General features: G+C 40.2%; 1 protein-coding gene across 1 annotated transcript in view; it reads left to right on the top strand.

Annotated features, from left to right (window-relative positions):
- DEPDC4 (DEP domain containing 4) overlaps positions 1–7,981 on the top strand; it is a 37,696-nt gene extending 29,715 nt beyond the window's left edge. The window contains exons 7-9 of the mRNA XM_089652734.1: positions 2,630–2,755; positions 5,056–5,131; positions 7,100–7,981. Of these exons, the coding sequence (XP_089508860.1) occupies positions 2,630–2,755; positions 5,056–5,131; positions 7,100–7,296 (399 nt within the window). The 3' untranslated portion in view covers positions 7,297–7,981. The remainder of the gene's footprint in view (positions 1–2,629; positions 2,756–5,055; positions 5,132–7,099) is intronic.
- Positions 7,982–24,018: the final 16,037 nt, after the last annotated feature.

Raw genomic sequence — 24,018 nt, 5'->3', positions numbered from 1 at the left:
TTTGTGGTTTGGTGAGGATGAGAAGGATCTGTGACATGCAGCTAATCCATCCTTGTGAGGGATATTACTGTACAGGGATACTACATCCATAGTCACTAGACGTGTATTAGATGGTAATTGCTGTATGTTGTTGAGCTTGTTCAGAAAATCGGTTGTCTTGCAGGAAACTAGCAGTATTCTTGACTAACGGTTTTAAAATTTTTTTCTACAAAGCCTGAGATTTGTTCGGTGAGTGTATTCATACCTGTTATTATTATTATTATTATACAGTATTTATAAAGCGCCAATAGTTCGCTCAGCGCTGTACATTACAGAGGGGAACAGAACATGTGACAGAACAATACCAATACAATGCAAAACATGAGGGGATCGAGGGCCCTGCTCTTTCGAGCTTACAATCTAGGAGGGAGGGGATGGTGGCACAGGAGGAGATAGCTGTGGGGGATGGAGTGGTAGGAAGAGTGGAGGAGGTCGGCAAGTTAGCAGGGGGTGGGGTAGGCTTCCCTGAAGAGGTGGGTTTTCAGGGTGCGCCTAAAGGAGAGGAGAGTATGTGATAATCTGATGGATTGGGGCAGGGAGTTCCAGAGGATGGGTGACACCCTGGAGAAGTCCTGGAGGCGGGCATGGGAGGAGGAGACCAGGGAACTAGAGAGAAGGAGGTCTTGTGAGGAGCGGAGTGTGCGTGCTGGGCGGTACTTGGATATTAGGTCAGTGATGTAGTTTGGGGCAGTATGGTGGACGGCTTTGTACGTCAGCGTTAGGATTTTGAATTTGATCCGTTGCGCAATCGGAAGCCAGTGGAGGGATTGGCAGAGGGGGGTGGCGGAAACGGAGCGGTTGGAAAGGTGAATGAGTCTGGCAGCCGTATTCAGGATGGACTGAAGCGGGTTATGATGGGTCTGCCTGGATGCATCCCTTGTGATAGCAATAATTAGTGACAGGTCCTCTTTTTATGGGGAGATATGGGGGTCAATAAGACCCCCATATCTCCTCTACAATGTAATGCATTGGATCAAAAAAGCATTGATCTAGTGCTTTTAAAAAAAAAATAAAAAATTGCCCAAAACCAGAAGTGACATCGCTCTGGTCCTCCAAGAGCATAGAGATGTGCGGCGGCCATCTTTCCTTCACCCATCTCTATGCCCAGTGCTGGGATCAATGGTTTCTCAGGTAAGACTGAATTACCGAGTGGTGACCAGCGGCAAGGGGCGGGGTTTTTTTCGGCATCTGTATCGGTGCTTTTTTTTCTTTTCATTTTGGCCGAAAGGGGTGTTTTCAGCCAAAACATTTCGGCCACTGGAATTTCGGTGCATCCCTAATAAAAATATAGAGAATATATTTTATTTGGGAAATGGCAGGGGCGTGTTTTGAAAGAATGAAACTCCAATTTTGGCATAACATTGCACTTTAAAAATTCACAATGTCTATAGCTACAGAGGTGAATGAGGGCTTGTTTTTTAAAATGCTTTTACTGGTTGTTCAGAATATGCAATTACTTTAGTGTGCATAGCTTTGGCACAGGTTCACTTTATTCTGGTTTTCCTATTAGTAGATCTATCAGGTTTGTAACAGGCCTCTCTGATAATTATGCATTTTTAATTGGTAACTAGGATATGTCCTTGGTGTTGCATTAGGGTAATTTCTATTGTAAAAATTTGATATAATTTGGCAGTGGGGTAAGAGCTGCAAATCAGATATCATTAGCACAGTGTATCTTTGTAGTTATAGACAAGGTGCATTTGTGGTCAGCGTTTTGGGGCCCAACTCCAAACTTTATTTGAGAAATTTGGCTGATAATCTTGCACTGTGTCTACAATTTCTGTTCAGTTTTATGAAATATTCAGATAATCCAGCCCTGCCAAAGATGAGGAAAGAGCAAACAGAGGGCGCACAGGCGTAGTGCATTACCATAAAAAATGTTTAATAAGAAATAAAGTAGGTGTTGTACTCAGCAGACAAAGTCAAGGCACGTCATAAAAGAACAGCTGGGTCAACATCGCGCTGAGTAACAGTCTGCAATAGGGAGTGTAGACATCCAATAGGCTGACGCGTTTCAAGGATTTGCCTCTTCCTCAGAGCCCTGCCAAAGATGAGCCTGTACAAATAGCGAATGCTAAATAGTTGGTTTATTCTGAAAATAAAACAGAACAGTGTGGCCTCTCATTGGCCTTGAGGTGATTGTAGCCGTATTAGTGCACTTGCACTGCTTGGACCTTGAAAAGGAGGTATACCCCAAACATTTGTCCTTAAAGTGGCGCTTCACCCAAAAAGGGAAGTTCCACTTTAAGGCTCTGTCCCCCGCTCCCTGTTAAGGATTGGCACCTTTGGGGAGTAGGTTTGACAGTTACCCGCTCCCACTTCTGGAGCGATCGCCTTCTTGTGTGGATCATAGAAAATGCACAGAATGCAATTTGATCAGATCTAAACCATCCACATTTGTTGGATTGGATAAAGTAGCTTTTGGTTGCTATGAAGGGTTTTATAACATTAATTGCAGGTGCTGCTGCAGCTCATAATCAGGAAAAATCATTTACAGCCCTATATTTATAAGCTATTTGAGTTCTCTTTAGAGTAATAAAGACAAACTTTAGATTTAAAAAATAATGTAATGTCTTTTCTCACTTTTCAGTTTCATAACAAGGTTATAGTGATGAAAACCTTTACTAAAGTGATTGTGCAGAACACTGTAATATCAAAGGCACAAAGTGAAGAATTTGCCCTGTTTTTAATAGAAAAATCCAGCGAACTCTTTAAGGTAAGTGCCTGTGTTCTGTGGAATACATTTTGGGATGATCTTCTTTACTACTTTTACCAGCTGGGATTTGCATTGGATAAAACAAAATATAATAAAGACCAAATAAAAGCTCAGTCATAGGGCTATATCTGTGCTGTAAAACAGCAGTCCTGAATGCAGTTTGGTCAAGGGGAAAAATAAATAATTTTCATGGCTTTACAAAGTATCTTGAAATGAGAAATAAACTGCCTATTTTTGGAATTTGTGATGGAAGTGAGACATGTAGATGCCTTCTGTTTAAAGGATAAATTCACCTTTTGTCCCAAAATAATAAATGCACATTTTTTTAAAATAAAAAAGTGTACATTTATTATCTATTTGTTGCAGAAGCCTGTAAAGAATTGCTCCAGCAATCAACAGATCGCTGGTGCCATGCAGTTCTCCTGCAGATCTGTTGGTATATCTGATTGCCTGTATGGGATGTACGGGCAAGCAGATATACTGACAGGAAGAATAGATGAACTACCACGGCACCATGGTAGTTCATTGGGAACTACAAGCAGACAGCCGCTAAATCTGTTGGGACTTGTAGTTCATTCACAGAACTCTGTGAAGGAATGACATGGCTGTGTGGGCGGAGCCCCGCACAGCCGTTCTCTATTCAAAAAGTGACAGCTTGTACGGGGAACTTCTCCCCCTACTGCTGTCACAGGGAGGGGGGTGGGGGAATCGGGCAGTGGTCACAGCATTGGGAGCATTGGTTACGTGTTTCACCCTAACAACCGATGTAACATGTTCCCAAAGGTGAACTTATCCTTTAACAAGATGGCTACTATGCTGATATTTATGGAAGATGATGGGTTGCTTGTAGTTAAATACTATGTATGTATCAAGTATCTAAATACCTTTTCTTATTCGTACAGGACACAGGCTTATGTTGATCAAGATCGTGGCTTATTTGCTGCCACCTTCAGGTGAGGACACTGGCAAACAAAGCTGTTTGGATAAACCATGTAACCCTTCTTTGGTGATGGACAGCCTCTCTACTGAGAGCAGGTTTCTGGCTTTAAATTGTGGTGGGTTAGCAGCACTTCCAGATCCTCACATAGATGCTCGCCCCAATTATTGTGCTCTCAGGGAATATATGCTATCACTTATCTGGACAATCTCCTGTTGATGCGAGCTTTAGCTCTTGCAGTCGATTTCTGTGTTGGATCTGACTCTACTTTACTTTAATTACCTGGGCCTAATCTTGGACATGGGCCAGGCCAGACCACCACCAAAAGGTACATTCTAGCCTTGTCTTCAGTCCATATTACCAAAGTAAATGATTGGCAGGTGAACGTCTATTATCGTTGGGGGATGCCAGACCCCTATCTGTTGACATCTTGCTTTAACAAGGTGGATGGGTTCATGGCCAGGATCAGGGATTTAAGAGCCTTCATAGTGATGACCGGGTGGGATCAGTTCCTGCTAATATACGCCTTTCCCCTGCTACAGATACTTCCTTGGCTGTTTCACAGGATTATGGATGGAGGGCATCTGGTGATCCTGGTGGCACCAAACTGGCCCAGGAGGGCTTGGTACTAAGGATTTCTCTGGCTCCTGAAATGTACTCCTTGTGCTCTTCATGGCTGACCTGACCTGCTGTCTCTAGCTTCAGTCTACAATACTGCTTCACATTTGCTGGCTTTGACAGCTTGGCTGTTGAGGTCCAAGTCCTAAGGAATCTCTGACATCTGTCACTTCTATTCTACTAAAGCTAGGAAAGTCTCTTACACCAGACCTGGTCTGAAGGTGCTTCAAGCCACGCTTTGTGTTTGGTAATCTGATTCTCCTCTTGTGAATCTGTTGGTATTGTTTGCCGTGTTGCCCATTCTCCAGTTGTATTGCTTGGGGATGTCTCATGGTATTGATTGAGTGCCAGCGTCCTGTGCTGTATGATTGAGAAATAAGGATTTTTATATAAAATTCTTTTCCAAGAGTACAGTACAAGACACCCTCCCCTCTGTCTCGGTGTATCATCCTATCACTTGCTAAAAAAAAGGATTGCTAGAAGAGGGAGGGGTCATATGGGCTATCCTAACAAATTTCACTTTCCAGTGTCGTCCTCTTATGGTGGCAGCATATAACCCATGGTCTTGATTAAAGGAAAGTCTCTGTCCTATACTGTACTCCAAGAAAAGGATTTTACAGGTAAATAAAACATTTTTAAATTACCTTTCCTCTGTAATTATTGAAATATTAGTAAGCATTATAAAAGTAGTGATGATGTAAATGTACTTTTGATCCATATAAAGGTAAAATACTTCATTTTGCAGACTCCCATGGAGTTGTTGGATCTTGTAAGCACAAAATTAAGAAGTCTACAGAATGGATTGGATCCAGATGACCATGCAGAACTAGTGTCCCTAGATTGAATATGCAAAGCTGAGTAATAAAAAAAAAAAATTAACCACTTGCTGACCTATGCACATATATTAAAGTCCTGTCAGCAAGTTATTGTAAAAACATGGCTGCAGCCATGATCTTGGTACTGTTTTTTTTTCAGCAGGCAATTTACTGTTTTGTAACAGTGATCAGAGTGGCTCTGAAGGGCTACCTGTGGAGGCTCCTGGGCTCTGCAGTTGCTCGGGGGAGGCCGGGGACAGCTTCACACAAATGAGATGGAGGAACATCCATGTACCAAACTCTGTGACAAATGAACCCAGACGTGATGAGGATTTTGTCACTTCCAGGTTTCAGAGCTGTGTCACTCCTTGGCTGTTAAAGTCAGGAAAGCAGTTAACCAAGTGTGATCAGTGCTTAGCTGCTTTGGGGTAGGGGAGACATCAGGGGTCTATTAGAGACAGGTAAAGAGTATCTGTCTTCTGCTCAAAGCTATCACAAGTGCTTATTATCCCTGTGATGGCAATAAAGTTTAATTGTATAAAAGTGTAAAAAAAAAACAAATTTGAATATAATTTATAAAAATTTAAAAAGCAACCTGTCCCTCTGTGCATACATGCAATAGCTATTGCACCACACGTGTGAAGTATTGCTGCAAAGGACAGAGTGAGAGCAATAATTGTAGGCTTCGCAATTAAATCTAAACTGATAACCTGTAATGGCTTTTAAAGCATCACCTCTGGACAAATTCTAGGTACAATAGTTTGTCTCCATTCCACAGGTATTACATTCATTGTTAAATCTTAAAATGGTATTTTTTTTTATTCGATGCAATATAATCATCATATCATTAGGTATTTTTTGTTTGTGTGTACTAAAATCCATTAATATAAATAAACCGCTATGCACATTTTGTGTGACAGAATTGCAACAGCTTCTATTTTATTGCTCAGGGTCTCTGCTTTCAGGAGATATATAATGTTTGGGTGTTACAATAGAAGTAATCTAGCAAAAAAAATGCTGAATATAGGGCTCGTTCACACTCGACTTTATTTCTAACTCTTGCCAATCGACCCTATAGCGTTTGAGAAGCGTTTTTAACGCTCCTCAATTCCTCCCCAAACGCCCTATGCACGGTTTTGAGGCATGTGATAAGCGTTTGCTAATCGTTAAAACTGCACCACAAATGCCTATAATGAAGTTAAATTGTATTAACTCTCCGAAAACGCCTCGCAACTGCACCGCAAACGTCTGCCAAGCATTTGAGGAGCGCACTATAGACTTGAATGGGAGGCTTCAACTCCTCCTGACTCGACATGAGGCACCAGTTTTGCCGTGACTCGACTCTAACGCATCAGTGTGAACAGCACTGTGTGCTGCCATGTGCAGAATTTTCATAGGCGTTTGAGAAACGTTAGAAACGCTTCCCAAACTCCTGTCTGCTGCCTGCTGACAAAGCTAGTCTGAACGTAGCCTTAATGTGTGGAAAATTTAAAAATTGCATGTGGTTGATATATTTATTGTTTTTGCTTCACCTGGGTGTTTAACCAGCAGACTACGTATGTTCAGCATGAGGGTCCTGATGTCATATAGCAGCACATAAGTGAGAACTATATACCTGATTTTTTAAAAGTGTATTTAAGAAATATTCTTGTTGCCCATAGCAACCAATCAGTGTCCTACTGTTAATTCTGCAGTTCAGGTTTGGAAACTAAACAATTATTTTGATTGGTTTCTATGTCCCATGAGCTGTTCCTGGTAACACTTAGCAAAATCGCTGAACTTGGAAATGTGTGTTCCAGATGTCAATCTATTGTAGAAAATGAAAAATCCTTTGCTATATAGCCAATAACTGCATTTCGCCTTTACCTGACATATGTGGGTTTTGTATGCCAAGAATAAAATGCATGTACAGATATTTGTTTTGTGTGAAAATGACTGAATTTTATCACTTCATATGTTTATATTGCCCTGTGACAGGCTTTACATTCTGTCAGCGTTTGACACCTGAAGAATATGAAAGGGAAAGGTTTTCGTATACAATAAGGGAAATCCAGCAATTAAAGGCAGTGGTGGACAGGAACTGTACTATTCCAGATAAGAAGAAAAAGAAAATGATGAAAGAATTCCAGAAGTATCATCCTTTAGCTTTCAATGGCCCAGTCCTAACCTGATTCAATTGAAGTGGTGAATTTTTATGCACTTTTTGATATTTGTAAAATGTTCGGCTGCGTTCATTTATCAGGTTGAGGGAACAAATATTCCCACTTCTGATTTTTAACATCGAGATTTACATATGTTTATAGCCCGAAAGAAGCTGCTTTTGGGTGGCAATCTTTGGGCAATTTTCAAATGCACGTTTAATCGCGGCAGAATCGCACCGCATTATGGGTGTCATTAAGAATAATGGCACCCAAATGTGCATCGCAATTTGGAATAATGGGCCAAATCGCGATGATTCTGCCTGCGATTTCAATTTGCCTAATGTGATTAGGGCCGTAGGCTCGTATTCACCTTAAAGGAAAGATGCAGAAATTCCCCCTGCTCATTTCCTTTCCATTATCTGCTTTTTGCACATACTGATATAGGGGATATAATTTATTGTAGTGCTTGTGGGATGGTTTAGTTTGGTTCTACTTTGGTAACTACTAATCTGTGAGGGCTCATTGATTTTCTTAGGGGATCATTTTATAATGCTGCTGTTAGCTAAGTATGCACGAATGCTCAGTATTAACACATGGCTTGTGATCCCTGCATGCTTATTAGCATCCAATGCAACAATATGTAATTGGTGAAAATAAACCCGTACAAATGGATTCTAAAGAAGTGTTTAGTTTTAGTTATGTTGCACCAAATGTATTGGGGTCTGTTTTACTAAAGACAAATGTCTTGTTCACTTTTCAAGGGAATTATCCCTGCATTTAGTGAGGTGAAGCTGTGCTGACTTCCATTACCACTTCAAGTCCGGACACTTTCACCCCCTTCCTGTCCAGGCCAATTTTCAGCTTTCAGTGCCATCACACTTAGACAATTGCACGGTCACGCAACACTGTACCCATATGAATTTTTTAGCATTTTTTTGAGACCGATAAAACTTTATTTTGGTGGTATTTATTCACCACTGGGATTTTTTTTTTTTTTTGCTATATAAACGAAAAAGTCCAAACATTTTGAAAAAAGTGTTTTTCTTATAAAATTTGCAAATAAATAATTCTTTATAAATATTGGCCAAAATGTATTCAGCTTTTTAGTAAAAAAAAAGAACAATAACCCAAATTAGTTTATAACCAAAAATGATAATTCTTCAAATTTTTTACTTTTTTTTTTTATATTTTTTTTTTAACATACCGTCACCATAGTGACACTGTACTACTTGTGGGGGGGGGGGTGATGATTTTTGTTCTTTTTTTTTTTTTTTTTTTTTTACACTGATTGCTTTTACACCCATAAAGTAAAAGCAATAATTTCTCCTCTCTGGCTGCATTCTTGCAGCCATTGAGAAATACTGTGAGAGCTGTGATTGGTCACAACTTGTCACATGGTAGAAGGCTGTTGTGAATAGCCTTGTACCGTGTGACCTCTGTGATCATTCACAGATTTCACAAGTAGTAAGCAGTGATGTCAGCAAGTGACATCTTGTTTACTACTTTTCATGTGATCACTGATTGGCCAATCAGGGATCACATGAATCGGGACCCAGCGATCGGTGTTCCATTTTGTCCTCCAGACACAGTGGGCACTGGATCGCGGTGCCGCGCAATCCCAGGGAGCACGTGCAGGTAGTGAATGCGGGGGCCGTTTATAAACGCCCACCCGCTTCGGCACTGCTCCCATCCGGCCGTTTATGTAGTGGTTAATTAACTATGTGCAAGCAAAAGTAGTTTCTTTTTAGTGATTAGGAATTGTTTGCAAAGTAAATTTATAACTGCACCCACTAAGTGAAGGGAAAATTCCCTTGCAAAGTGAACAGCCTATTTGCCTTTGTTAAATCAGCCACATAGTATAGTGCAAGGTTAAAGGGCTACTAAATCCGTTTAAAAGCGATATCTTATTCCTTAGTCAGTCTTGGAAATATTAATTTCTCAATACAGGTTTTTCTTTCACCATCAATAAAATGAAGTATTAAACAGATTAAGCAAGACAATTCAGGCTTCCTTAAAAGGCTTTTGATGGTCACTTAGGAGGCCACCTAATTCCTGCATTAGTCAGCTTCAACTGGCTGGAGAAGGTTGGGCTATGCACCTTGTTAAATAGCCATTTATGCAAACCCTAGATTCTATTGAGGGCATCACGCTAGCTAAACAAGCTGTAAAAATCAAGACTGCAAAAAGTTACAAATTCAAACACCCGATCATTCTATTTAAAGCTAGAAAAGTTATCTGAATTAATACCAAACTGCAAAATAAAAGGATTGTAGATGTTTGGTGTTTCTCGGGGGGGGGAGACAAAGTACTGTTCACGATTTCTTTATCACTGACTGAATTTTAGTTGTTCTGAAATAGGAAATACTTTTCATTAATAGTAATTTTTAAAAAATTTCAGGGATTTAGTGCAATCAATTTTATTGATGTAGGCATTTTTAAATGTAAAACCACAATTTTTTAACATGTTGTAGCTGGGGTTTGTAGATTTATTTTTCTCAAAGGGCTAAATGTAGCAAGCTGTAACTTGACTGTTTTGTATTGTAACTGTGAGGTCCCGAGTGGTTAAATGTTTGTATCATTTTAGCCTTCCAAATTGTTTACAATGCTGATCATCCGTTAACTGTGAATTGTCATAAGTGTGTTTTGATGAAACGGTAATTATGTGGCAAATATACATACAGTTGTGTTCAAAATAATAGCAGTGTGTTGAAAAAAGTGAATAAAGCTCAAAATCCTTCTAATAGCTTTTATTTCCATACACACAAATGCATTGGGAACACTACACATTCTATTCCAAATCAAAACATGAAGAAAAATATATCAAATTTGTATTGTTCCTCTAACAAAATTGAAGAAAAGTGAATATTAGACTGTTCAAAAAAATAGCATTTTGTATTCTTCTTTACAAACTCAAACATTCACTATATAAACTGAAAAATGTTTGAAGATTTTGCTTTCCTTTGAATCACTTAATGAATATTTAGTTGTATAAGCACTGTTTCTGAGAACTGCTGTACATCTGTGTTGCATGGAGTCAACCAATTTCTGGCACCTGTGAACAGGTATTCCAGCCCAGGATGATTGGACTACATTCCACAGTTCTTCTCTATTTCTTGGTTTTGCCTCAGAAACTGCATTTTTGATGTCACCCCACAAGTTTTCTATTGGATTAAGATCCGGGGATTGGGCTGGCCACTCCATAACGTCAATCTTGTTGGTCTGGAACCAAGATGTTGCACGTTTACTGGTGTGTTTGGGGTTGTTGTCTTGTTGGAACACCCATTTCAAGGGCATTTCCTCTTCAGCATAAGGCAGCATGACCTCTTCAAGTATTCTGATGTATTCAAACTGATCCATGATCCCTGGTATGCGATAAATAGGTCCAACACTGTAGTATCAGAAACATCCCCATATCATGATGCTTGCGCAACCATGCTTCACTGTCTTCACAGTGTACTGTGGCTTGAATTCAGTCTTTGGGGGTCATCTCACAAACTGTCTCCGGCCACTAGACCCAAAAGAACAATCTTACTTTCATCAGTCCACAACATGTTGCGCCATTTCTCTTTAGGCCAGTCAATGTGCTCTTTGGCAAATTGTAACCTCTTCAGCACGTCTTTCTTTTCAACAGTGGGACTTTGTGGGGGCTTCTTGCAGATAGCTTGGCTTCACATAGGCGTCTTCTAATTGTAACAGTACTCACAGGTAACTTTAGACCTTCTTTGATCTTCCTGGAGCTGATTGTTGGCTGAGTCCTTGCCATTTTGGCTATTCTTCTATCCATTCGAATGGTAGTTTTTCGCTTTCTTCCACGTCTTTCAGGTTTTGGTTGCCATTTTAAAGCATTTGCGATCATTTTAGCTGAGCAGCCTATCATTTTCTGCACTTCTTTATATGTTTTCCCCTCTCCAATCAACTTTTTAATCAAGGTACGCTGTTCTTCTGAACAATGTCTAGAACGACCCATTTTCCTCAATTTCAGAGAGAAATGCACTGTAACCAGCATGTACAACATTTGCTGCCTTCCTTCCTTAAATAAGGGCAATAATTGCCACCTGTTTTTCAAAGAATGAATGACCTCACTAATAGAACTCCACACTGCTATTATTTTGAACATGCCCCTTTCAATTAGTGGTTCAATTACATAGAATCAGCAGCATGCATGTCATGACTGTTGGGTCTGTTGGATTTCTATTACTCTACTACACCTGCTAGTAAATTATTTGCCATGTAGAAATATCATTTCTACCAAAAACAGTGATTGATCTGGTTAGTGATGTCTGACTGCTATTATTTTGAACACAACTGTACATATTATATCTAGTGTCTGGAACCATAAACATTTTTAAAGGGCTGATGCACCTAAAGCAGATGATACGCTTTTTGGTAGGTAGTGCCCAGTTAAATCACCTAGTGAAATCTTAGATCTTACCTTACGTTGACAAGATTTCTGCAACTACTCCTCCTCCTGTAGGTTTTTTCATTCAATCCCAGTTCAGAAGATCTGATTCCTACTGTATTGCATTGTATTGTCTGCCCTCATGTCGTAAACTGTTGGCGCTATATAAATCCTGTATTATTATAATAGGAAGGGAGCAAAGCTTTTTGCTGAGGTGTTAGGGATTTAGTGTCTCAAAGATATCAGAAAAGACAATGATTTTACTTTGCTATAGGCAAAAAAGACTCTGCACTTGCACTCTGCAAATGAATTTGCTCCAGAGCTTACACAATGAGAGATGTAACATACCAACAGATGGCAGCACGACCTTCATATGTCAGTGTGCCAAAAGACATTTTTCTGTGTACATTGGGAGCTGGGCAATTGGTGCTATCCTGACCATGGGCATTACTACATCAGCGTTTTCATCATGGACAGCAAACTAGAACAAAGAGCAAACATGAAATTCTCCGTGAAACAGGGCAAATCAGCCACAGAGACATTTGACATGATTCGGCAAGTTTATGACGATGCTATAAAGAGTTGTTTGAGGTGGTTTGAGTAGCACGTGTGTTTCAAGAGCAGAACATCACTGGAAGGTGACGAGAGATCAGGAAGACCTTCAGCGAGCTCAACCCCTGAAAATGCCCTCTTCCCGAAGATAAAGATCCAGCGCAAAGGTCGCTGTTTTGATAACATTGCAGAGATCTAGCAAATTTGCCTACTTCCTCACAGAATTTCACATTTGCTCTTCGTTCTAATTTGCGGTCCTTCATAAAATAGCAGACATGGTAACGCACGTGGTCAAAATAGCACCAGTTGCACAGCTCTCGGTGTACACAAGACAATGTCTTTTGGCACACTGACTTTTGAAGGGCGGTGCTCCCTCTGACCGTCACAGCTCTCTGCTCAGAGTGGCTGTGAGAAATCAGCAGTCATGTGTTTGAGTACTTGCACTTAGAGCTGGTGGGGGACAGATGCAGCATCAAATTGATGTTCCATCTCCTAGGTCAGTATAATTTGGGGGGGGAAACAAATCCCACCCTTCTCTTTTAATAAGGCTTCCTCGAAAGGTTCAAAAGGCCCTTTAGTAAGGCCTTGCAGAACAATTGACAGATCCTGCTTGGTAAATATTCTTAGGGCAGTGGACAACCTAAAGGGAAGGGCTCTAAATTGCAGAGGGAAATGTGTCCCCCTACCTTTACTGTTAGCTGAAGATGTCTTTAGGAATGCTGTCATGTGGGAATGTGAAAGATCGGCTGACAATACAAAACAGCCAGGGATGACTATACTCGCCAAAAATATTGAATCCATACTGAGTTACTGTATCTCAGAGATACTGTATTAACCTGAAAGCTGCGTTACATTAACACAAAAAAAAAAAATTAAAAAAATCATCTTGGGGGGGGGGGGTCTTTGAAAATGCTAACCTATACCCCTACATGATTACATTCCATACGATTGCACTGGATGTCACTCCCTTCCACCATTTAAAAAAAAAAAAAAAAGCCTGAAGCCACAGGTAGGAAACAGCCACTGGTTCTTGGAGGCTTGTTCAGGAAGTTGGAACAAAACACCATCTTTTCCTTTCAGGGGATTACAGGATTTTTTTCTGGGATGATTCTGATATTTTGGGACTGACGAAAGGTACTTTTTTCTTTAAGCTGTTTCTCTCCAAAATTTCCATTTTAAATCAGGCCCATACAAGAGATCTCCTGAAAAGGGGACACCACAGAGTTTGATTTTGGATGCAGAAGCCAAAGGGCTCTCCAGGCTGAATTAACCAGATCCGAGGATCTAAGATACATCTTTATAGACTCAGCTGAGGCTTCCATCATATACTCTAATGCTATCAAAAGTGTAGGAAAAGTTTGCAACAATTATTTTCTAGAGGTGCCTGCCTCAAGGTGATCTTTTACTGGTAAAGCCAATACTTCCACTATCGAGGCCATAGCTGGTTTTAAATTTGACAAAGTAGATACCCAAGCTCTTTTGAGAAGGGAATCAGCTCTTTTGTCCATAGCATCTTTTAATACACCCCTATCTTCAAATGCTATCTGCAAATTAGTGGAAATTTGTGAAAAAGATGCATCTAGCTTTGGTCTTTGTTCCAAACCATACAGACCACATTAAAAAAAAAACCCAAAAAAACAGGCCTCTGTCCAGATTTTTCCACTCTTGACTGCATTAGAATGAACCTTTATATAGTAGGAACACCCATCCCTTCACTTCGTCCAGTCCCTAGTATGCAAAGACAATTGCATCTTATCTTGTATTTTAGGTAGTGTTAATCACTTTCAGTAAACAGTCTACCTCCTCCAGAGATAATTTGTACCTTGATGATTTCTCTTCCTCCTTAGAGCTATTGTGAGAGTAAAGCCTTGAACACACAAGTCGAAAATCAGACCGTGTGTACAGTTGGCTGTTGCCCGTGTGGCAGCCAATGGCTATGAGCGCTGATCATTGTGTTCTTGGGGGGTGAGGCAGGCAGCCTCTTTTTGTTTTTCATTCAGCCAGCTGGGTTGAATGAAAAAAAGATTTTCAGTATGTACCCAGCTTAAGACACTGTCTCTTCCTTTTCCACTGAGTCAATAGCCTCTTAGCAGCTGAGGTGGACAGCAGAGGCTTGGATGGAATAACATGCTGACTATAGGTCTGCTCCAAGGAGAAATTAGCCATCGTAGAGTGGAAAGATTAAAAAATATCCACCAACTCCTTTCCTGATGCATCAAGGCCATTGCACTGGAAAGAAGACTTGTCTAACCAGGTTTGCGATACATGTTTTACACAAAGGTTTAGACCAAGAATCTTGAAGGGTACACTTCATTTTGGAAGAAGGAGGAGAGAATTTGGATTTTTCCATTGGCTTTTGTCAAAACAAGGACAGACCAAAACAGTCCATAAATAGAAGGAGTGACTTAAACTCCCAGGGTAAAAAACCACCTCCAAAGCATGAAACACCGGAGCTGGACTCCCAAAGACTTAACCTAAGAGGACAGCCCACAGGCTGTCCACTGGAGGGGGGGCAGAGCACCCCTGCACGCTGCTTACCTGGGCAAGGGACCTATATCCCTGATTGAACTCAGAAAACAGATTTTTGCACTAACCATAAAATCCTTTTTTTCTAAGTTCATCTACTTTCTCTCATCTTTTGTGGGGCATATGATTCTTAAACTGGTATGTCCAAATGCAAGCCAATTGAGGGACACACATATGATCGACACAGGCCTAACAAGAGGAAACTAGGAACTGCATGCAGTTCAAAGAACAGCTTGCAAAACTTGATAAAGCACCAACTTAGGAATCCACAGAGGGAGCCACATGAGTGACCCCTGAACAAAGGAGTTGAGAATGAGTGTAAGGCAGCAGTATTAACAAAAAAAAATAAAATAAAAATCTGGTTAAGTTGAGGCAGAAATCTGACCCTTAATTGGTACCAAGGGCCAGCTATTGGTAAAGAATGCTGTTGGTCGTTAATGGGTAAGAGATCAGTTGCAGGGAAGACCACAGGCAATACCGGTGACTAGACCTTTGCTCTCTCCCTAACATTTTTTTGGCCACAATTTCCAGAATGCAGTTCTGTGTGTTAAACTTTATCGGCTCACAGTGTAAAAGGGATTTATTTTAATACATTATAACTTTCTGTATCGATGCTACATTCACAGCTATGTTTTCCCATGTGTCCCAGTTCTGTGTTATATGTTATAATTATATCTAAATTTTATGTTCTTGTTTTTTTGTGCCTAAATACTGTAAAATTGTAATATATAGACTATGTAATAAAACATAAATATTATTTACTACATATATTTTATTGGAATGTTTATATTTCTAGGTCATGTTACTTTGTTTAGGGGCATATTTAGAAACTATCTTCTGTCAAAATAAGCAAGAAAATAGAATTAAATGATGTGGGGCATTACACTACAAGTTTAACGCAGGTGTAAAATATCATCCAACACATTCTTTCTTAATCTGCGTCTGTATATTTCTGTACATTCAAAGTCAAGGCCAGAAGACTAAAATGTACATGTCACTGCTGTCAGTGCACAGTATTAATGCACAGCATAGTACACAAGTCAATTAGCCAGCTTTATGCTCGACTTAACTGGCAGAGATCCAGACATCGGGGTTTATTTACCAAATGAGTAGAGCATGTTCACCTGCAAAGCGATTTTTAACTTTATATATATATATATAGTGCAGCGCTATAATGTGATTTAAAAAATTATAAAAATTAAAAATTAGTATAGAAATAGTTCATAAAGTCTTTTTCACAATAATAAAATCAAATATGTGCAGGCCTTCTCCTCATTAGGTGACTGGAATCAAATAGCAAAAATGCGCACTCACCGACTGCACATTTTAAATGCGCCTGCGTGTAATATTATCTCGCCCCAGATAAGTAGACAGGGACCCCCCTTCTGGTTCCAGGTACCCCAAAAGTGGAAGGTATAAATCTGCAACCCTCCAACAGGAGAGTCAGGGAAAAAAGGGAACGCCAATAGTGTGGTAGGTTCAAAACTTTATTGGAGCAACAATCATAAAGCCAGGGTTACATGTACATACAGCTACCATTAGCCAATATATGGACTGGTAAGTATGAGAACAAAAAATGTACTAACCCGGCAGTGGTAAAGATCAGAGACCACTGGACCTCCTCATGGTCTCAGTGGTCAGGAAGTCACACTTGCTACTGGCTCCTCCTGAGGCCTTTCGTGCTAATGCACTTCATCAGAGGATGGATGCCACTAGCAGTGTGACAGCAAGACTTCCTTTTAAACGCGGTTCGCGCATGCGCGAAAATCCCGCTCTATCGTCCGGAGTTCGAAAAGCGGTACTGCGCATGCGCGGATAGCCGCCATTTTGCCGTGGGTCGCGGCTGTGCAGTATTAAACTGAGCATGCGCCGCCCGATCGCCGCCATATTGCCATGGATCAAAACAGTAGGCTGTGCAGATCTACAGCTGCTGCTAGAGAAATAGAAAAATAGGTACATACTCAAACGTTAGTTCCCCATAGACGGTGATAGGGGGGTGGATGATCCTATCACAGAGGTATACAGATACCCTCCCTCCACAAACAGAGGGACCCGACTTTGGGCCACAGTTAGAAGATATGTGGGAATGCACCAATAAGGTGCTGTAAAAGCCAGAACCCCACTTTACAATAATTATTATATCCATGGCATAGGGGCTGTAATCGGTTACCCATAGATGAAAACATAAAGGTAAATACCAAAACACAAAAAATATACATTGAAAATCCCAAAATTGCACACAGGCATCTTAAAAGGGGTTCCAAGGGATGATTATTACCAATACCCGTTCCCTCCAAGGACCCCTCAGAGGCCCATGGGGAATCCACAATACTATCATACTAATTATTATCCACCACAGAGCCCTAGGGAGTATTACCCTAATAGGGGAGCTCGTTCTTACCCCCCTCGGGAGTATGGGTCTAACAATAACCAGAACTATCATCGAAATGATCACTATAACTACAATCAGAATCGTCCCTATTATCCTAGGCGTCAGGAACATAATAGACCGGGTAATAATTCCACAAACCAGGGTAATACCAAACCTCCAGTACATCAAAATTCCCAACAACAGAATCAAGCTAAACAGTCTTTTTTAGGGACCGGTCAACCACGAAAAAGGAGAGACATAGAAGGGGAAAGAGAGGAGGAAGGAGAACGAGAGGACACTCCAAAAAAGAGACAGGTTTGAAAGGTCAGGGTATCTTTAACCTGAGTGGTGTTGAACTGACTAATGAAGAGCTTGACCTTCTTGACAAAGGGTTAAAATATACCCCTGCTACACGGATGAATAAATTTAACACCTATGTGGATGTGCACAAATTTATTAGACAATTGTCCCTCAAAAAATATTTTTTCAACAGACCTAGTTTAGGGAATCAGTCTCCCTCGAGCATGGTTCATTCCAATTTAAAAAATGCATCCACCTTCAACCCCCCTCCACAATCGCATTCCTACTTAAATGTCTTCAAGGAAAAAGTTCTAAGGGATTTGGAAAACATGCCTGTAAAACGGGTATACGATAACCCTAGTGACAGGTTGGCCATTAAGACTCTCTTGGAAAAGAGAGATATTGTGATCAGGCCAGCTGATAAGGGTGGGGGAGTGGTGGTCTGGAATAAGGCCGACTATATGGGGGAAGTCAGCAAAGTGCTGAAGGATGATTCCACCTATAGACCTCTATCCAGTGATCCCCTTACAGGTTATAAAAAGTCGCTCTTAGCCATTATCAAGAAAGGTTTTGTTAATGGAATTATAAATAAGAAGGAGAAGGCCTTTCTATGCCCGGTGGCCCCAAAACTTCCTATATTGTACATCCTTCCGAAGGTACACAAAGACTCGGTACACCCTCCGGGCCGACCCATAATTAGTGGGATAGGGTCATTATTATCTAGGATTGGGGAATATATCGATTTCCATCTGCAACCATTGGTTGCCGAAACTCCTTCATTTCTTAGAGACACCAAGCAGGTCCTGAATGAAGCTGACGCAATAGACACATCACCTGATATGTTTCTAGTTACAGCGGATGTCAGTTCCTTGTATACCAGCATCAATCATGCGGATGGCATGGAGGCTACTGATTTCTATCTAACAAATTGCAGTCACTTGTCGGGAATACAAAGGCACTTTATTCTGGACCTGTTACACTTTGCCATGTACCATAATTATTTTTGGTATAATCAGTCTTACTACCTGCAGATCAAGGGTGTTGCTATGGGGGCAAAGTTTGCCCCCAGCCTCGCCAACCTCTTCATGTCCAGATGGGAGGAGGATGTGATCTATGCCAGAGATTGGCCAGAACTGGTTTTGTACAAGCGATATATTGATGACATCCTCCTCCTCTGGAATGGAGAGGAAAGTGCGCTTAATAATTTCTTCACGTAATAATAACACCTTAAATATTCACCTGACTTATACCTATAGTCGACACCAGATCGATTTTTTTGGACCTTACGCTTAGGAAAGACAATGGGAGGATAGTGACTAAGTCCTTCTTTAAGGTATCCGACCGTAACAGCTATATCCCTGTGAGTAGCTGTCACCATCCGAATTGGCTGAGTAACATACCGAAAGGCCAATTCACTCGGATAAGACTAAATTGCATGGATCTGGGAACATATTGGTCTCAAGCGAATATCCTTAAAAATAGATTCCTAAAGAAAGGATATAAGGAACCCGAGCTTGATGAGTCTTTGGCTAAGGTTGCGGGCCTTGACAGGAAGGAGATGCTTTCATACAAACCACAAAGAACAAATGAGAAAGTATGTCCCTTTGTAACAACGTTTTCAGTGCAATATAAACAGGTAGGAAGACTTATAAAGAAGAACTGGGATATTTTGAAGATGGACCCTGTCCTTTCACAAATATTACCCAACAAGCCTGAGATCATGTTTAGGAGGGCTCTGGCTATGAGAAATCGTATTGCTCCAAATGTTGTGAATCCCCCTGCGAAAACTTCTTTCTTCGGGGATTTAAAGGTATTCTACCCGTGTAATAAATGTATTATATGCAGGTGTGATAATACTCGTAAAAGGAAAATGGACACATTTGCCTCAACATCAACCGGGAAGTCCTATGGCATTAAGCAATGTATAACGTGTAATAGTAAATATGTGGTCTACCTCCTCAGTTGTCCCTGTAACAAGCAGTATGTGGGGCGGACAACTAGGTGCCTACAGGACCGTCTGCGGGAGCACGTAGCGAACATCAAAAAAGGCTATAAGGACCACTCGCTATCCAACCACTTTAGACTGTTCCATATTAGCGACCCTACCTCTTTAAAGTTTGTGGGTATAGAGATGGTGTCACCGCATTGGAGGGGACTTCACAAGACCAGGACAGTCTCTCAGGCTGAGACCCGTTGGGTCTATGAATTACGCACCCTTTACCCTCATGGACACAATGTTGAGGTGGATATCAACTGCTTCATTGCCAATAGCTAGGACATGGATACTTCTCCCATTATTTACAATATTTCAGAATATAGTGTAGTGCAGATTTTATCCATATTTTAAATTTTAAGTTTTATGGTTTATTGTTTATGGTTCTACCAGTGTATTTTTGTACGCAGCACCTAGATGGGCCCCTTTAGTCTTGGATAATGTAGAGAGCTATAAATGGTGAAATGGGATATAGTTTTTCTGTATTATAGGACCATTAAGTCTGTGTAATTAACACCCCTTTACACATTAGCCCCTAGTATATAATCACAGGGTACTAGGATATTATGACCCATAATTTGGATATTTCCTTAACGTTAACAGACTATGCCCCAATTTATTATAGGGGCACTCCTTTTAAGATGCCTGTGTGCAATTTTGGGATTTTCAATGTATATTTTTTGTGTTTTGGTATTTACCTTTATGTTTTCATCTATGGGTAACCGATTACAGCCCCTATGCCATGGATATAATAATTATTGTAAAGTGGGGTTCTGGCTTTTACAGCACCTTATTGGTGCATTCCCACATATCTTCTAACAGTGGCCCAAAGTCGGGTCCCTCTGTTTGTAGAGGGAGGGTATCTGTATACCTCTGTGATAGGATCATCCACCCCCCTATCACCGTCTATGGGGAACTAACGTTTGAGTATGTACCTATTTTTCTATTTCTCTAGCAGCAGCTGTAGATCTGCACAGTCTACTGTTTTGATCCATGGCAATATGGCGGCGCATGCTTAGTTTAATACTGCACAGCCGCGACCCACGGCAAAATGGCGGCTATCCACGCATGCGCAGTACCGCTTTTCGAACTCCGGACGATAGAGCGGGATTTTCGCGCATGCGCGAACCGCGTTTAAAAGGAAGTCTTGCTGTCACACTGCTAGTGGCATCCATCCTCTGATGAAGTGCATTAGCACGAAAGGCCTCAGGAGGAGCCAGTAGCAAGTGTGACTTCCTGACCACTGAGACCATGAGGAGGTCCAGTGGTCTCTGATCTTTACCACTGCCGAGTTAGTACATTTTTTGTTCTCATACTTACCAGTCCATATATTGGCTAATGGTAGCTGTATGTACATGTGACCATGGCTTTATGATTGTTGCTCCAATAAAGTTTTGAACCTACCACACTATTGGCGTTCCCTTTTTTCCCTGACTCTCCTGTTGGAGGGTTGCAGATTTATACCTTCCACTTTTGGGGTACCTGGAACCAGAAGGGGGATCCCTGTCTACTTATCATCTGGGGCGAGAGGGTCTCTGGATCTGGAGGTATTGCTACACCCAAGGCTGATGTCAGTGTTTAAGAGGGGGATCCATGTGTTTCCTGGAGCTGCATGCCTGGCTGGTCTTCTGGATAATATTACACGCAGGCGCATTTAAAATGTGCGGTCGGTGAGTGCGCATTTTTGCTATTTGATTCCAGTCACCTAATGAGGAGAAGGCCTGCACATATTTGATTTTATTATTGTGAAAAAGACTTTATGAACTATTTCTATACTAATTTTTAATTTTTATAATTTTTTAAATCACATTATAGCGCTGCACTATATATATATAATGTTTCTGTTATGAGGTCCAGTGATCCCTTGAAGTGTTTCAGCGGCTGGTTTTTCTGAGCGCTCGCTATATTTACATTTGATTTTTAACTTTGCTTATTGAATGGGTATTCTTTGGATTCATCTCAAGCATGTGCAAAGCAAATATGACAAAGGGATTTTTATTTTGCACATGACTGGATGATTCTCTACTCTTAACAAATCCAATCCACCAACTCTCCAAGGAAACTTGTTAATGAGAGACACCTGTAGACTGCCATTGCTGGTCTGTCTTTCTGAAAATGCAAGCTGTTTGGCTATCACAATGGACCCTCTTGCTTCACTGCTTTGAGTCACTAACCTGCAACAAGAGTTCAGTTAGCATTTTTAGACAGTCCCAGTGTGATGCTTTTATCCTGAGTGAAAATGGTTTTCTAGTAACCATGAAATCTGTCTTTTTTTCTTCCAATTTATTCAGTGCTGATTAGAGGAAAATAGATATAGATGCCCTGGATCAGCAACCAGGGTGCCTTGAGGATTCTTCAGGGGTGCCTTGGCAAAATGTCTAAAAATTGCCCAAAACTTGTATACAAGCCAGCGGGTGGAACAAGCCTGCCTTTTATGAATTCTTATACTGTACCGCGCTCCAATATTATCAACCTTTTGTGATTAACCTTTTTTGGTTGTGTGAATTTCTTAATATACCACCTATAATCCAATCATTACTTACTTCTATGGTGCTTAAATATACAATTAACATAAATTAATTTATAAATATGAATTAAAAAATTATATGTGATTATAACAAATATTAATAAAAAATTAATGAAAAATTGGAATGTCAATTCTATGTGAATAAAATAATAAAAAATTAATAAAACATTAAAAAAAAAAAAAAAAAAAAAAAAGGGAATGTCAATTATTTTCTTTAAATTTGAGATGGTGTTGTTATTCAATTTAGTTAATGTGATAAGTCTGTGTTGGCAGCTTGAACCTCTCCCTCGTCTCCTCTCCTCAGCTCAGCTTTCTCAATTGTGCTTTCTTCACTGGCTGCTTTGTTTATTCCTCCATATACGGAACATGCAGAGAAGGGAAAAGAAACATAGTGTCTTATCCGGGATATAAGTGATTTATTGCTCTTTGATCTCCCACTCACATTGTGTAAATGTAAATAACGCTTTGCATACAATGTATCAAGATCGTGCTTCAGACAGCCTGGCTGATGTGTTTGCTTGCAGTAAATATACTCACCTTTCCTCTGTGGATGCGTGATAACGTCACCGCCCCTCCCCTACGCGTTATGCTACAGGGACTCGTAGCTTCCTCTGGGGGATGTGGATTTGCATTCCATCATTCACAGAGGCTATTTATATCCTGCTGGCTCCATTTTTGCTGTGATTTGTTAAGCTAGGAGTGTTATTTACATTTACACAATGTGAGTGGGAGATCAAAGAGCAATAAATCACTTATATCCCGGATAAGACACTATGTTTCTTTTCCCTTCTCTGCATGTTCCGTATATGGAGGAATAAACAAAGCAGCCAGTGAAGAAAGCACAATTGAGAAAGCTGAGCTGAGGAGAGAGGAGAGGAGACGAGGGAGAGGTTCAAGCTGCCAACACAGACTTATCACATTAACTAAATTGAATAACAACACCATCTCAAATTTAAAGAAAATAATTGACATTCCCTTTTTTTTTTTTTTTTTTTAATGTTTTATTAATTTTTTATTATTTTATTCACATAGAATTGACATTCCAATTTTTCATTAATTTTTTATTAATATTTGTTATCACATATAATTTTTTAATTCATATTTATAAATTAATTTATGTTAATTGTATATTTAAGCACCATAGAAGTAAGTAATGATTGGATTATAGGTGGTATATTAAGAAATTCACACAACCAAAAAAGGTTAATCACAAAAGGTTGATAATATTGGCGCGCGGTACAGTATAAGAATTCATAGTTTAATTTCATACACCTAGAGAGGGTGGAATTAGTGCCTGGCGATCCAATATTTAATAAATATTCACTTAAGCACACAATTAACACTAATAATAGAGTAAGTTAACTACTGGAGGCTCACAAATAACTATTCTATTAAGCCTCCTTTTAGCTACACAAAGCCATAGGTTTTCATTGTGCACCATTATGACTTTCTAACCTCCGGCATCCTGACAACCAATGACATCATCAGTTGATAAGGAGGATGTCAGTTGCCTGCATAGCATCCTAGTTTTCCCCTCCCCTGCCCGTCTCCATCAGTGCTGGGGTCACATTAGCTCCGTGATGGAGAAAAACTGAGGGAGAAGAGAAACACTGGAATACTCTGTACCAGTGTGCAAAAGTGTATTTGCTTTAGAAGAATAAATCACCTCTAATGTTGGGTGCCCTACATGTGTGGATGTTGCTGCATTATATAAAACTATTAGAATAGTTTTTCACATTTTAGAATGGGGTGCCCTTTTATAATTTTGGACAGTCTTGAGGCACCCCATTTTAGAATGGGGTGCCTCGGGACTGTCCATAATTTTAAAGGGTGCCTTAACTGAAAAAAGGTTGAGAAACCTTGCCCTGGATTAGGTGAAATTATTTTAACCACACTTTATAAGTGGTTCTTTAGTACCAGTTTCAGAATCCTTTACCTCCTTAATGATAGTGGAATGTTCATTATATGCACAACAGTAAGTGGACAGCCAGTACAAAACTGATTGCAGGAGGTAAATTTACCCTACAAGCTGATATCTCTAATAATTCTGTCTAATCTAAAATCTCACATGCATACAATTCCAA

This window comes from Staurois parvus, unplaced genomic scaffold (assembly GCF_062004578.1).
Source record: "Staurois parvus isolate SC_StPar_1 unplaced genomic scaffold, SC_StPar_1.0 ptg000025l, whole genome shotgun sequence".
Classification (NCBI taxonomy): domain Eukaryota; kingdom Metazoa; phylum Chordata; class Amphibia; order Anura; family Ranidae; genus Staurois; species Staurois parvus.
The sequence above is the reverse complement of the archived record's forward strand: the minus strand, read 5'-3'. Positions and strand labels throughout refer to the sequence as shown.